The sequence below is a fragment of the Scaptodrosophila lebanonensis genome, unplaced genomic scaffold (assembly GCF_003285725.1).
Source record: "Scaptodrosophila lebanonensis strain 11010-0011.00,11010-0021.00 unplaced genomic scaffold, SlebRS2 tig00000024-arrow-pilon, whole genome shotgun sequence".
In the NCBI taxonomy this organism is placed as follows: domain Eukaryota; kingdom Metazoa; phylum Arthropoda; class Insecta; order Diptera; family Drosophilidae; genus Scaptodrosophila; species Scaptodrosophila lebanonensis.
This window is the reverse complement of record NW_022060538.1, coordinates 17,795,346-17,808,229: the sequence shown is the minus strand read 5'-3', so window position 1 is coordinate 17,808,229 and position 12,884 is coordinate 17,795,346. Positions and strand designations below refer to the sequence as shown.

Below are 12,884 nucleotides of genomic sequence, written 5' to 3'. Positions count from 1 at the left end.
GCTGTGCTCCGCACACACAACACGACACATACACACACATATTAAATATAGCACGTCACTCGCAGGGCGAGGGCGTTTCTCAGCTCTACTTCTGTTTTAGCTCCGCCCATCGACGCCGTCGTCGTAGTCGTCGTCAATGGCAACCAAAGCAACTGTACGCTCTGTTGATGCAAGAGCTCTGTTAAACAGCAATAACAGTGATTATGCTGCGGCTCAGCCAATGCGCTTGCGCCTGGTGGTAGCTCGACATGTGTGTGTACGTAAGAGAGAGGTACGCTGTCATTGGTAGAAGGTGGTGGTTAAAAATGTGTGTCTCAGTTTGTTGTATCGCTGTTGCTGCCTGTGTGTGTGAGACAGATAGCAATAGGCCTGATGGCAGAGAGCGTAGAGTGTGAAGCGAGCGGTGGTTTTCTTGCTGGCTCTGCTGTTGCTGCTGCTGCGGCGGGCAGCGACTGCGCCGCACTTGAGCGCGGCTCGAACAATATTTGTTGGCAGCAAGCGCAAGCCAAATAGTAGGCAAGCGTTCCCCTCTGCAAACAGTCACATTCAAGAGCTCAAGCCAAAGAGTACTCGAAGCGGACCAGCAGCATACAGCCTCAGCGTAGAGTTCCACAATTGTCTAGTAATTTTGTAGGCCACCTACAGCCATCCACGACAACAACAACAACATCATCAGCAGCAAAAACAACTGCAACAGCAACTACAACATTTGACAGCGGCGACAGCGACAGCAGCTCAGCAAAAAGAAGCAGCCTCAACGTGAAGCGTAGCTGTCCGTGTCTCGGTTTTACTAACGCCTGTAAACGCTTCTATCACGGAACGTTTTGCCTCGCCGGGCATTCTCGTTCGTGCGTCGGTTCGTGCGGCGGTTCGTGTGCGTGAGCAGCGGCCCCAGAAATTCCAAAATAGAATCATATTTGCCACGTTTATTTTATTGCCAAATTTGCACAAAGTATCAACGACGGCGTTTGAGAACAAATAAATTAATCAGAGTGTTTAGATTGATGACAACACCAGCAGCAACATCACCACCAACAGCAACAGCAACAACTACAACGACAACTCAAGTGCAAGTTGAACAAACATAAAAGAGCGAAGAAAAAAAAAAACAAAACAAAAAATACAAAATATTAAAGCCAAATAAATTCAAATCCATTCAACAAGCAAAAGCAACAAAAGTGACGAAAGAGTGCAATGAATGAAATGAAATTGGCAAATGGCCAAAAGTGTAAACATTAAATTGAAATCAAAAATTAAATGAATACAAGTGTTGCAATTTGTAAACGCAGTTAACTAAAGTGAACATAAAACACAAGAGTTAGGGGGAACAAGAAACGGGTAGCTGCAACATTTTTATTTTTTCCCAAATTCGCGCCACTTAGACGCGAACTTTTTGAAATAAATTTTCCCCTGTGAACCAGAGCGCAAAGCAAAGCCGGCAACATAACGGCGCAACTATTGAACAGTTTCCTGAAGGGTTCACCCCACCAGACGACGATTGATATCATGCAGAAGCTCTATTCGGAGCCGCCAAGTGGTGCACCGGTCAGTATGACCAGCGCCGGTGGCGGCCCCAGTAGTGCTGGCAGTCAACCACCGGGTGGTGGTGGAGGCGGCGGGGGTGGTGGTAATGGCGGCGGTGGAGCTAGTGGTGCCGGAAACAGCAGCAGCGCCAATCCAAATCCCACCTCAAATGGCGGCAGCATGAGCCCGCTTGCCCGCTCCGCATACACAATGAATAGCATGGGTATACCGGTGGGTGGCATGTCCTCCGTCTCTCCACAAGCAGCTGCGACTTTCGGCTCCAGCGTTCTGGACTCTGCCGCCGCAGTGGCCAGCATGAGCGGCAGTATGGGTGCAGCAGCGGCAATGAATTCCATGGGAGGAAACTGTATGACGCCCGGCTCGATGAGCTATGCATCGATGGGGTCTCCGTTGGGTAACATGGGTGGTGGTATTGGCATGACAGCGTGCATGTCGGCAGCCGGATTACCCGCCTATGGTAGTATGCCCTCAGGCCGTCCAGACTGTGGCCCTGAATCCCCGAATTCAATGGGACGACCCCGTGTGGACAAACCGACAACATACAGACGCAGCTATACGCATGCCAAGCCCCCATATTCGTACATCTCGTTGATCACAATGGCCATACAGAATAATCCGACGCGCATGCTCACGCTCTCGGAGATATATCAGTTCATAATGGATCTGTTTCCCTTCTATCGACAAAATCAGCAACGCTGGCAAAACTCCATACGCCATTCGCTATCGTTCAACGATTGCTTCGTTAAAATACCACGTACTCCGGACAAGCCAGGCAAAGGGTCCTTTTGGACGCTGCATCCCGACTCCGGCAATATGTTTGAGAACGGTTGCTATTTGCGTCGCCAGAAGCGCTTCAAGGACGAGAAGAAGGAGGCCATTCGTCAGCTGCACAAGAGTCCCTCGCACAGCAGCCTGGAGGCCACCAGTCCGGGCAAGAAGGATCACGAGGACTCACATCATATGCACCATCACCATCACAGTCGTCTGGATCATCATCAGCATCACAAGGATGCAAGTGGGGGCGCGCTGAGTGGCGTAAATGTGTTGAGTGCAGCCCACAGCAAGGATGCTGAGGCCCTGGCCATGTTGCATGCGAATGCCGAACTGTGTCTGGGTCAGCAGCCACAACATGTGCCCACGCATCACCATCAGCACCACCACCAGCTGCAGCAGGAGGAGCTGTCCGCCATGATGGCTAATCGCTGTCACCCCTCGTTAATTAGCGACTATCACTCGTCGATGCATCCACTGAAACAGGAACCCTCCGGATATACGCCCTCCAGCCATCCGTTCTCGATCAATCGCCTGCTGCCCACAGAGTCCAAGGCGGACATCAAGATGTACGATATGAGCCAATATGCTGGCTATAATGCGCTCAGTCCACTCACCAATTCACATGCTGCCTTAGGCCAGGACTCGTATTATCAGAGTCTTGGTTACCATGCACCGGCCGGAACCACGAGCTTGTGACATCACCAGTATCCACTGGCTTAAGGGCGAGCGGACCAGATGCTGCGCACCAATGCGGCGGCCACAGCGAGCAGCATCTTTGGCCACCACCACCATCATCATCAACAACATCAGCAACATCAACAGCATCAGCAACAACAGCAGCAGCAACAGTTGCAGTTGCAACAGCAACATCTGCAACAGCAACAGCAGCAGCAACAACAGCAAGATGCAGCGCAGCAACTGACATCCGCCTCAACGACCACTGCAGCATCATCAGCATCGTCATCGGCCACAACAACCAGCAACTCACATCAGCAGCAGCAGCAACAGCAACAACAGCAACAAGAGACAGCACAGCTGCAACATCAACGCAAGGTTGCCGCAGCTTACTCCAAAGCTGCCGCCAACTACACGCAAAAGCTGCAGCATCAGCTGCTACAGAGTCAGCTATCGCCCGAACTTCAAGAGGACTCCTCCAACATCACCTCTGACCTCAACGAGGAGCAGCTGCAGCAGGCGCATCAGCAACAGCAACAGTTGTACAACAACTATCAGCAATATGCGGCAGCGGCCTCCTATCGCAATTGGAACCACAGCCTAACTTTAAATGGTGCGGCGGCTCTCCAGAATTTGCTGTAGCGTAGCGGCAACGGAGACGGTGGCGGTGGCAGTTACCACTAAACACTGAACACAAGGCAGCCCTTTGTGTGAACCACTAGAGGGGCCTAGTGAATGCGGCCCGTGTTCCAATTAGCGTTCGGCCTTCAAAAGACACACCGCCGACTTAACTACCAACGTCGTCATCGTCTTCTTAAGCCGTAGCCATAGCCGTAGCCGAAGTCTTTGCCACGGCCGTCGGCTTTGAGTTTTTTGATATTGTGCGCATGGCCGGCGGTCGCTCGAGCGACCTTTTAGCACCTAGCGCTGGCTCGGTCGCATCCTTTGCCAAGTGAGTAACTGTGTCCAAGGCGCGTTAATCTCAAGAATGCAGACGTGTCTATAGTTAGAGCACATCTACGTCTACATTTGTAAATATTTAGCTCTTCTTATTCTCTTTTTTATTTCATTCATTTCTATGACGAGTTCAGGCAATCAAATAAATTATTCAAATAATTACAATTTTATTTCAAGAAACCAATTTAAAGTCCTGTACATTTTTAAATTGTATTGTATAATTTAGAAATGTTGTTGGCCCTTTTGGTATACTTCACTTTCTTTCCAGTTCTGATGGATTCCTTAAAGTGTCTAGTACTGCTTTGGGGTCCACTGCAGTGCTTATTTGTTGAATCTGTTATCAATTTAAAAATTTTTCAAGGATAACCAAAATAAACTTGTCTCGATGGAAAGTAAATTAAAATAGAAATAACCACTTTCCTTTTGCAACAAGCCTTTTGAAAGTATCAGCAACAAATTTATTAATTTATTTGCTTGTTTGAAGTCGTCTTAAATCGTATTTTGTATTTGTACTTATAATATCAACGAGCACTTGTTTAGTCTTCGGCCTTTAGGTTTTATGTTTATGTCGTTTTGTTGAGGGATTTAAATGTGGCCTCAGCCGCAATCCAAAAAGTGATGTAGTTGTAAGCTCAAAATGGCAAAAAAGTGTTGTAAAAACGTACATTATGTTAAGTAAAAACAAAAACAATAGCAAAACAAAATACTTTTGTTTGTTGCTAACTTGCATATTATGCCGAAAATTCCGTGCCATTTGTTTCCGAAAAGAGAAAATTTTGAAGCAGATTAAATATGTACACAAATTATAAGAGAACTTACCTAACAAGCAATAACAATCAAATCTGGGGACAGAGAAGTATATAGTACATGAATACTATACAAAAAATAGAGAACTAACCAACTAAACCAATATTTACAACTCTGAACGGACTTGAATCAGACAGCTTTATATAAGCGGTGGATAAGAGGGGGCGGGCGTATGTGTAATGTTTCTTAAACCTTTATCCAAAGGCAATCGAATTCGAATCAAAAATGATCAAAAACCAAAAAACAAAGCAAAAAACATCCAACTAAAAACAAAATAAAACAAAAGCAAAAGTACTGCAAACACAAGAATCTTCAAATTAAATATACGAATGAAAAAAGATAAACAAGATTTGGCCATGCATTAAAACGTGACGTTTATTTTGTATGATAATTTTAAAAGTTATTTTTTATACGCAACTGATTTCTCCTTTACATTACTTGCAAATGTCCTTTGCAGCACATGTGTTTATGTTGTTGTACGAATTCGATTAGGCTTAGCGTATTGTAAATAAAATAGTGCTATTTAAAATTAAAATTCAATAAATCAAAAAGGCGCCCTGGCCTGTACATTTCTTCAAACTTGCAAAACAAAATACCTTTTTAACTAACTTGAGAATTAATCAAATTGTATGAAAATTATGCCACATAAAAAGTATATTGTATAGCACTTAACGTTTAATTAGCATAAATGAAAAAACAAAGAAAGCTGAAATTCAACTAAACGAGACGTGTAAACAATGAACGAAGAAATTGCAATTATTATTCAATAATTTTTAATATTAATTTTATTATGCAAATATGCGCAAAAATCACCCAAAAGCTACAGAAAAAATGAATGAAACACGCATTTTTACATTGAGCTAAGCTAATTAATTAAATACAATAGTTAATAGTTTAATACGATTACGATTAATTAACTGTGCAACTGTGCGAAATGTCTTGTAAGTTTGTTAAACGCTGCGTATGCGCAATGTTTATGCAATGTAACTGTAATATATACATAAATCGATAAATGTCAGCTAAAGCAAAAACAAAAAAATAAAAACAACAAATAAATAAAACAAATTTGAAAATAAACGTACGTTAAACAAAAGGAAAATCCAAAATCTAAAGCTAGTTAAAATTAAATAATATTAATATAAATAATATAAAAAACCGACTATTTTAATGTTTGAAATACAGAAAAGTAAAAAAAAATACAACACAATACCCGTAAATTGTTTTCGTTTGGCAGAGACGACTATCGAAGCCCGTTTGTTGATTTAAACAACTGACCTCCAACAAGCATTTCTTCATTGATTGAGCTGGCTGGTTGACTGGCTGACTGATTGACTGATAGACTGACTGCCTGGCTGATTGAGCGCATGACAGCTGCCTATCAATGCAGGGACAATAATAATGCACATCGCAGAACGACCGATAGTGTTAAAGTTTCCAGTACCTTGTCGAGTGCAATAGATATTGTTATCTTATCGTCGTGGATGCAGAGTGCAGTTTTCCACTATATTCTGATAAAAATTATCGGACGTGCACTCATAAATTGCAATGAAACAACAAATGGGTAAACAACCACCGACTAACCCAACCCTACCCAACCCAACTGGACCCAAGCCCAACCCAAGAGTGCCCCAGAGAGCTGTTCGGTATCGCCTATAGGATGACAACTACGAAAACGACAACTCTAGTGAAGACTTTCCGGTCTGTCTGTTTGCTTTCCGTTGTCTCTTAATATACTATACCAATGACACCTAGCACTTTAAATATATACACCATACCCCAACGTTGGGTTTCTTATCTCTACCGTACCTTCAAGCTCGTATTCTCGTATACGAGCATGCATGTATATGAGTGCATAGTTGTACAAACAACTACATCAACAACTCTCCTTTACCTACGCGAGCCGCATTGCCTGACTGACTAACTGACTGATCCAACGCAGGGGCATTGCGTACTACAACTATAGTCAGTTATCTTTGTGATTCATTAGAAAAAATCTACGTTCTACCTTATGTTAGTTCTTAAATGCTTGGACATATCACAGGGGGCATTAGAAATACCAAGCGGCCCACTTACCTGAATGTTACTGAACATTCAGGTACAGTTGGTGATCAGGTCTGCCTGTTTGATGAGCTGTTGTGTTTTTAATTAAGCACTCAAGAAGATCATCATTAATGTGCCTTCATTTACAATAAATTTGCAAACTTTAAATATAGCAAGCAACCAAACGACTTTAATTAACGTGTGTGTAGAGAAAGAATTCCTAATTAATTAAAACTGACAATGCATTTAATCAGTCGATAGTGAGCATCCAAATTATATTTTCACTTTCAGGAATTTCGTAGCTTTATTTTATTTTTTAATAATATTTGGTAAATTTCATTGAAAATATTTATTTTGCATTACAAGAAAGCTTCGTATACTATATTCCTATACTATACTCCATCAACTCCATTTACGTCTCAACTGTGACTAAACATATAGTATGTTTTTCTTCCTATTCTTTGATCCAAAGCGGTTTTTTTAAAGAGTATTTAACTGTTGGACTTCCTCAACTGTAATATTCCACTAAATAATCGTGTTTTCATATGTGTGAAAAGCCATCAAGAGTATATATGGTTAAGACATTTTTAGAAAGATGTAGAAAAGAGTTATCATGAAATTTCTTATAGGCTCTGCTCTCAATTATTCTCATTTATATAATTAGTAAATTTGTAAATTATTATTTTTTTTTTGAAGTACTAGACAGTGTCAGCAGTACAATGCTTTATTTGTCCGCATGTGTAAATGTTTTTTGTTAATGTTCATGAAATAGAGATTCCAATATTGCAAAAAGAAGAACAATCGAAAGATTTATCTTGTTTCAAGTTCCTTGCTCACACTTGCATTTAAGAAGACTACAAACACTAAATAATTTATCAGTAATATTCGATTTTCCGAAAAAAACTCGCATTGGCTGCTCAATCTTCTTTTAATTCACAGACAAAATATAATTTTTCATATTTTCAATACTTTTAATATTCACATTTTGAAAAATTTATGTATCTCTATATCTGCTAAAGTGAGCAAAGAAATGTTTTCATAAATGTTTATTGCTAGGCTATAGTAAAAACTAATTTACAGCAATTTTACTCTCATATGACTTGACTACATTATGTATTTCCATTTTTTTAAGTATTATACTTTCCTGTGTATGCGAATCTTAAGCAAAAAAGTGATTTAACAATTTTCGGTGAAAACCCAAAAAAACCATTTTATTAAGAAATTCCTTTATTGATATTAATCGACATAGTTGTTATCAAGCCTTTAAACCCCCTAAAAAAAATAGTGTGTGCTATAAAGTCGAGGCTTTGTTTGGTTGATGGGTGGTTGTTGGTTGCTCGCCTTAGAGAAATGAAATGAAAATGGCGCCTTCTTCTTTGGAGAGATAGGAAGAAGGGACAGGGGGAACTGACTGACAAACGCTTCGATTTTTCTTGCACATATTTGCTGACTGCAACTTGACATTGCGACTGTCATGGCGCACATTTGCTCGATTTTCTTCATTTTGCTCCAACAGGCAGAAGCAACAACAACAACAGCCGAACAACAACCCAAGAGGCCAAACAACCCTGCTTTCGCCTTGGCTTAGAAATCTGTGTTTTGGGGTTGGTTTGTTTGCTGGGTTGGCGTTAGCCCGCATGCCAACTTTTCCGTTTCTGCTTCCTCTTCTTCTCCTTCGGCTGTCTGTCTGTTCCCTGGCTCTGGCTTATACCCATGCCAATGCCCGTACCCATACCCGCACCCATACCCACACCCGTACTCTAGTCGACAGTTTGTTGTAGACATGCGCTCTGAAGACGTTCTGGTCGAGGGTATTTGGGGTAGGGCTCTATATATATCTGTACGTATTTTTTTGTGTGTATGTGTGTGTGTGTGTGTGTGTGTGTGCGTACGTGCTTGTCTGTGTGACAGTTTGTTGAGCTCACTTTGCCAGCTATCTATTCATAAATGCCAAGCTGCTGCATGAACAAACCATCAATATGTAATTATTTTTGCATATGACAGCAAGCCACTCAATCGCAGCACTACATATAGTACATATATCGTTATATATGTATACTTTAATATAAAAACGTAGTAGCTTTAATGAAATGACAAGTAATTTTTTGTTCTGCCCAAGCTATGTTGTCATTGACATGGCTAACAAATTTTGAGCCCTAACTGGAAAATTTCTTCACATTTCAATTCACAAAAAAAGCTATTTCACTAAGTAAATGAGACAATATAATATGGACATTATTTGCATTCATGCACAGAGGTTGAATTAAATGTTTGAAATTAAAAGAAGACCGCTTTGAAAAATATTTCATACAAAAAATGTACAGAGTAAATTGGAAAAGGTTTGTTTTTTCATTTGGTAAAAAGTTTTCCTTCAAACTGAACAGTTAATTATTGACATGTGGATTTTGTGGCAATATTCAAAATAGTCCCGTTAGTAATCCTGGCAAATCATCAAAGCGATCAACCATCGTTTTCTGATTTTATCTGCTCATTCCACTTGTTTACCAGTTACTTTTTCATCTGTTTGTCAGTTTTTTTATTCATAAATATACAAATGTATTTTAAAAAAATGACACCAAAAAAAGCATCTATTGGAAAAAAAACAAGAAAAACAAAAAAGAGCAGCTGCATCCATATCCACATCTAGAGCCATAGAATCGAAAAAAGAATGGGGATCGCCGCATCGACAAATGCGGCAGAAATTGGGAAAGATTTTCTAAACACAAAAAGGCAGTTTCTGGGTTCCAAGATGAAATAAAAACATCTTTAGAAATTGAAAACAAAGTAAAACATTTTTTTAAAAACCCCTCAATATTTAGTTGAAGTATTTTTTTCAAAGTCAATGAAATATATCTAACCTAACACATAGTATAATACTTGACATTTATTATTATTTTTCAAAGAGTTTTCTTGCTGTTTTGGCACTGTTTAAATTGCTTAAATATATACAAAATACAAACAAACTTATACAAGTAGACGCTTAACATTTGTTTAAAGAACTCAAATTATTAACTTTATTTTCGCGTATATAAAAATATTATGTTTCAATTGACATTGTTTGGATTTTTGTATTATTTTAAAAAGAATTCGTTATCGTGATAGTGGTTTTTATTGTGCTGAACGTTTGACGATTGTTATGTAATTCTTTGAATCTGATAGATAAAGGAAAAAACCTGATGAAAGGCTAAAATTAATAAATAATTAATTTGAAAAATTGCGACTACATTTTAGAAGAAAAACCTGGATTCCTAAGTGATTTCAATGTTCAAATACGGTACGTGCTTCGCTACGTATAAAGTGAAATAATGGAAAAATTTAATTAGAATATCAAATTCATTTATTCAAACAAAAAATATTTTATTTTATTGCTATCTGTTTTTAAACTTAATACAAAATATTTGGATAAATAATATGTTTTGTTTATCCATTTTGAGCATGAATAAACAAACGGCTGGGGTACCGACTCTGGAACAGCCAACATAAAGTAGGCCATGTGAAAAACATGATTCCTCCAAATGTACACCAAAGACGTGAAATGTTTGCCCTTCGGCCTTGTTGATGGACATCGCAAATGATAATTGTAATCGTTTGAACTCAAATGGCATATAAATTGGAATCATAGGGATACGTGGTATCAAAAAAACTTCTCCTTTTGATTTACCAGCTAAGATCGTAGCTTCAATCAAATTTGGCAATAACTTTTTCACTCCCAATCTGGTGCCATTACATAGTTTTGGTGGATTCATATTTCGTAACAATATAATCACAGAACCAACTTTCAGATTTAAGCCATGCGGTGGCATACCAGCCGATTCCAATGAATTTAAAAATTCAGTTGGATAATTCATTGCTTCATCTTGATTCATAACACTGTCAATTGTTTTATATGTCGTGACTACACCTGGCAGTTTAGCTTGAATTTGAAAAAGTTTCAATTTGAACGCAAAATCCCCATTAATAAAATGATCCGCCACTTATTGAATTCATTTGGTACAAAAAATGTAAATAATAATGATAACGTTGAGCCCGTTCTTCAGTTATAAAACAAGAAAGGAATGCTAAAGTCGAGCAGGCTCAACTCTTAAATACCCTGTACCACCCCACAAAAAAGTAATTAAATTAATTAATTAATTAAATTTATTTAATTAACTAAATTAATTTAATTAATTAACTAAATTAAATATAAAATATTCCATGCATGCATACATACATTTACATTTACATCAGAATCGTGCCTTATGCGTGTTTGTGTACTTGTACATATGTATGTATGTGTGCATTGGGCCTGGTTATATGGCTATAACTTTCTTTCCGATCATTCTATCATAATGAGACTTGGTATACGGTTATATAATAACTAACCTAATGTGACTACCAAATTTTAGTTCAAAATTCCAAGAATTACGGAAGTTATAGAAAATCGTTAATAGGGGGGGAGTGGGGGGGTGGATCAGAAAAAATGAACAAACTCGTCCTTTCTCGGTCTCAGGAGAATCTGTATACCAAGTTTGGTTATTCTAGCTCTTATACTTTCGGAGATCCTTGCGTTCATACAGACAGACAGACGGACAGACAGACGGACAGACAGACGGACAGACGGACAGACGGACATGGCTATATCGACTCGGCTTGTCATGCTGATCAAGAATATATATACTTTGTGGGGTCTACCAAGCCTCCTTCTGTGTGTTCCATGTGCACTCGCACAAAACTAATATACCCTTGTACCCTTTTGGGTACAGGGTATAAAAATTACAACGAAATGTGGCATTGATTTTTATATATACTTGTATAGATGTACGATGCAAACTTGATTTGAAAATTGTATTATTAATTAAAAAATAATAAATATAAACGATATCAAATCCATGAGATGTCGGAGATCAGTTGGAGAATTTGTTTGGATACTTCAGTGCTAACAGTGCGTTGGGCCGCTTTACCTATTTGTTAAGATTGGTGGACAGCGGCAGATATTATATATAGGTATTCCACCGTTTCGATCGTTTTCGATTCCCTGCAATTCCTGCATCTGTCGTAGTTGGTAGTTGTCCCATTGAGATAAGTACGTCGTTGTCTGTGCTCTCAATTTTACCCTAAATGAACAAGAATTTCAATGAGCTCTTTATACCCTGGACTTAATACTACTAGTATACTAGTTTTATGTATAATATATATATTTTTTTTATTATAAAAGGTAACCTTTTCTAACTTCCAAACATGATTTTTATATATACTATAAACCACAGTTTCGGTCTACATTTAATAAATTGTATCTATCTATCTCTGCCGTTGTGCGCTTTGGCGGCAACGCACATAAGTGTGGTTCTGGGTTGACTCATGGAGACAGTAGATGTTGCTGTTGTTGTTGGTGGCGCTGCTGCGGTTGCTGTTGGCCAGAGGTTAGAGTACAGGAGCCAATTACCACGCAGTTGTGTGCTGGTAAAAAACCACAATCTTGTAGTAATTTTCTAATGGAATATTTAATTTTGAAACGAGACACAGAGGCAAGGGCAGAGTCGAGCAAGAGCAGTCAGAGCAGATGGTTGGCAAAGGGAGGCCAACGGGGCAGTGGGACGGCACGGATGCCGTGCAAATTGTATGAGCGTGGAGCGCATAAAAGGACTTTGCTTGCTATCGTTTTAAAATGGCAGCCCTTTTTTGTACTACTGATTTTTTTTTTGTGCCGCAGCATACTCAGGCTTTGCCGACAACGGCAGTGGCAGTAGAAGCTTATGCCGGATGGATACACAGGAAGTAGTGCGCCTTGCTACAAGCTACAAGCTACAAGTTACAAGACCCATGCCAGTGTCGCTCCAACCGTTTGGCAAAGAAGAAGCATCAGCTTCAACAGCAATGGCGGCAGCGTCGCACTTTTTATTTGGCTGCAGGGGCAGAGCACGCGGTTGGCTGGTTAGTTGGGAACGAGCTCCACCCTCTTAACGTTACACTTTGTGCGCTCCTTTTTCATTATAATAATACTTTGTAATTAGGTTTTCGAAAGTTAATTAAAATTCGGTTATGAAAGCGGAAACTTTCGCCATGAACGGCGCTTCCGGTAACAGGGAAGCTTCGCAGAAAAACGCATG

At 39.6% G+C, this 12,884-nt stretch overlaps 1 protein-coding gene across 1 annotated transcript; it reads left to right on the top strand.

Moving 5' to 3' along the window:
* Positions 1–559: 559 nt before the first annotated feature.
* On the top strand, positions 560–5,834 carry LOC115620325 (protein fork head). Its single transcript, XM_030513519.1, is given in 1 exon segment — positions 560–5,834. A coding segment is annotated over 1 exon segment (2,130 nt). The 5' UTR covers positions 560–1,506; the 3' UTR covers positions 3,637–5,834.
* The last annotated feature ends 7,050 nt before the right edge of the window (positions 5,835–12,884 follow it).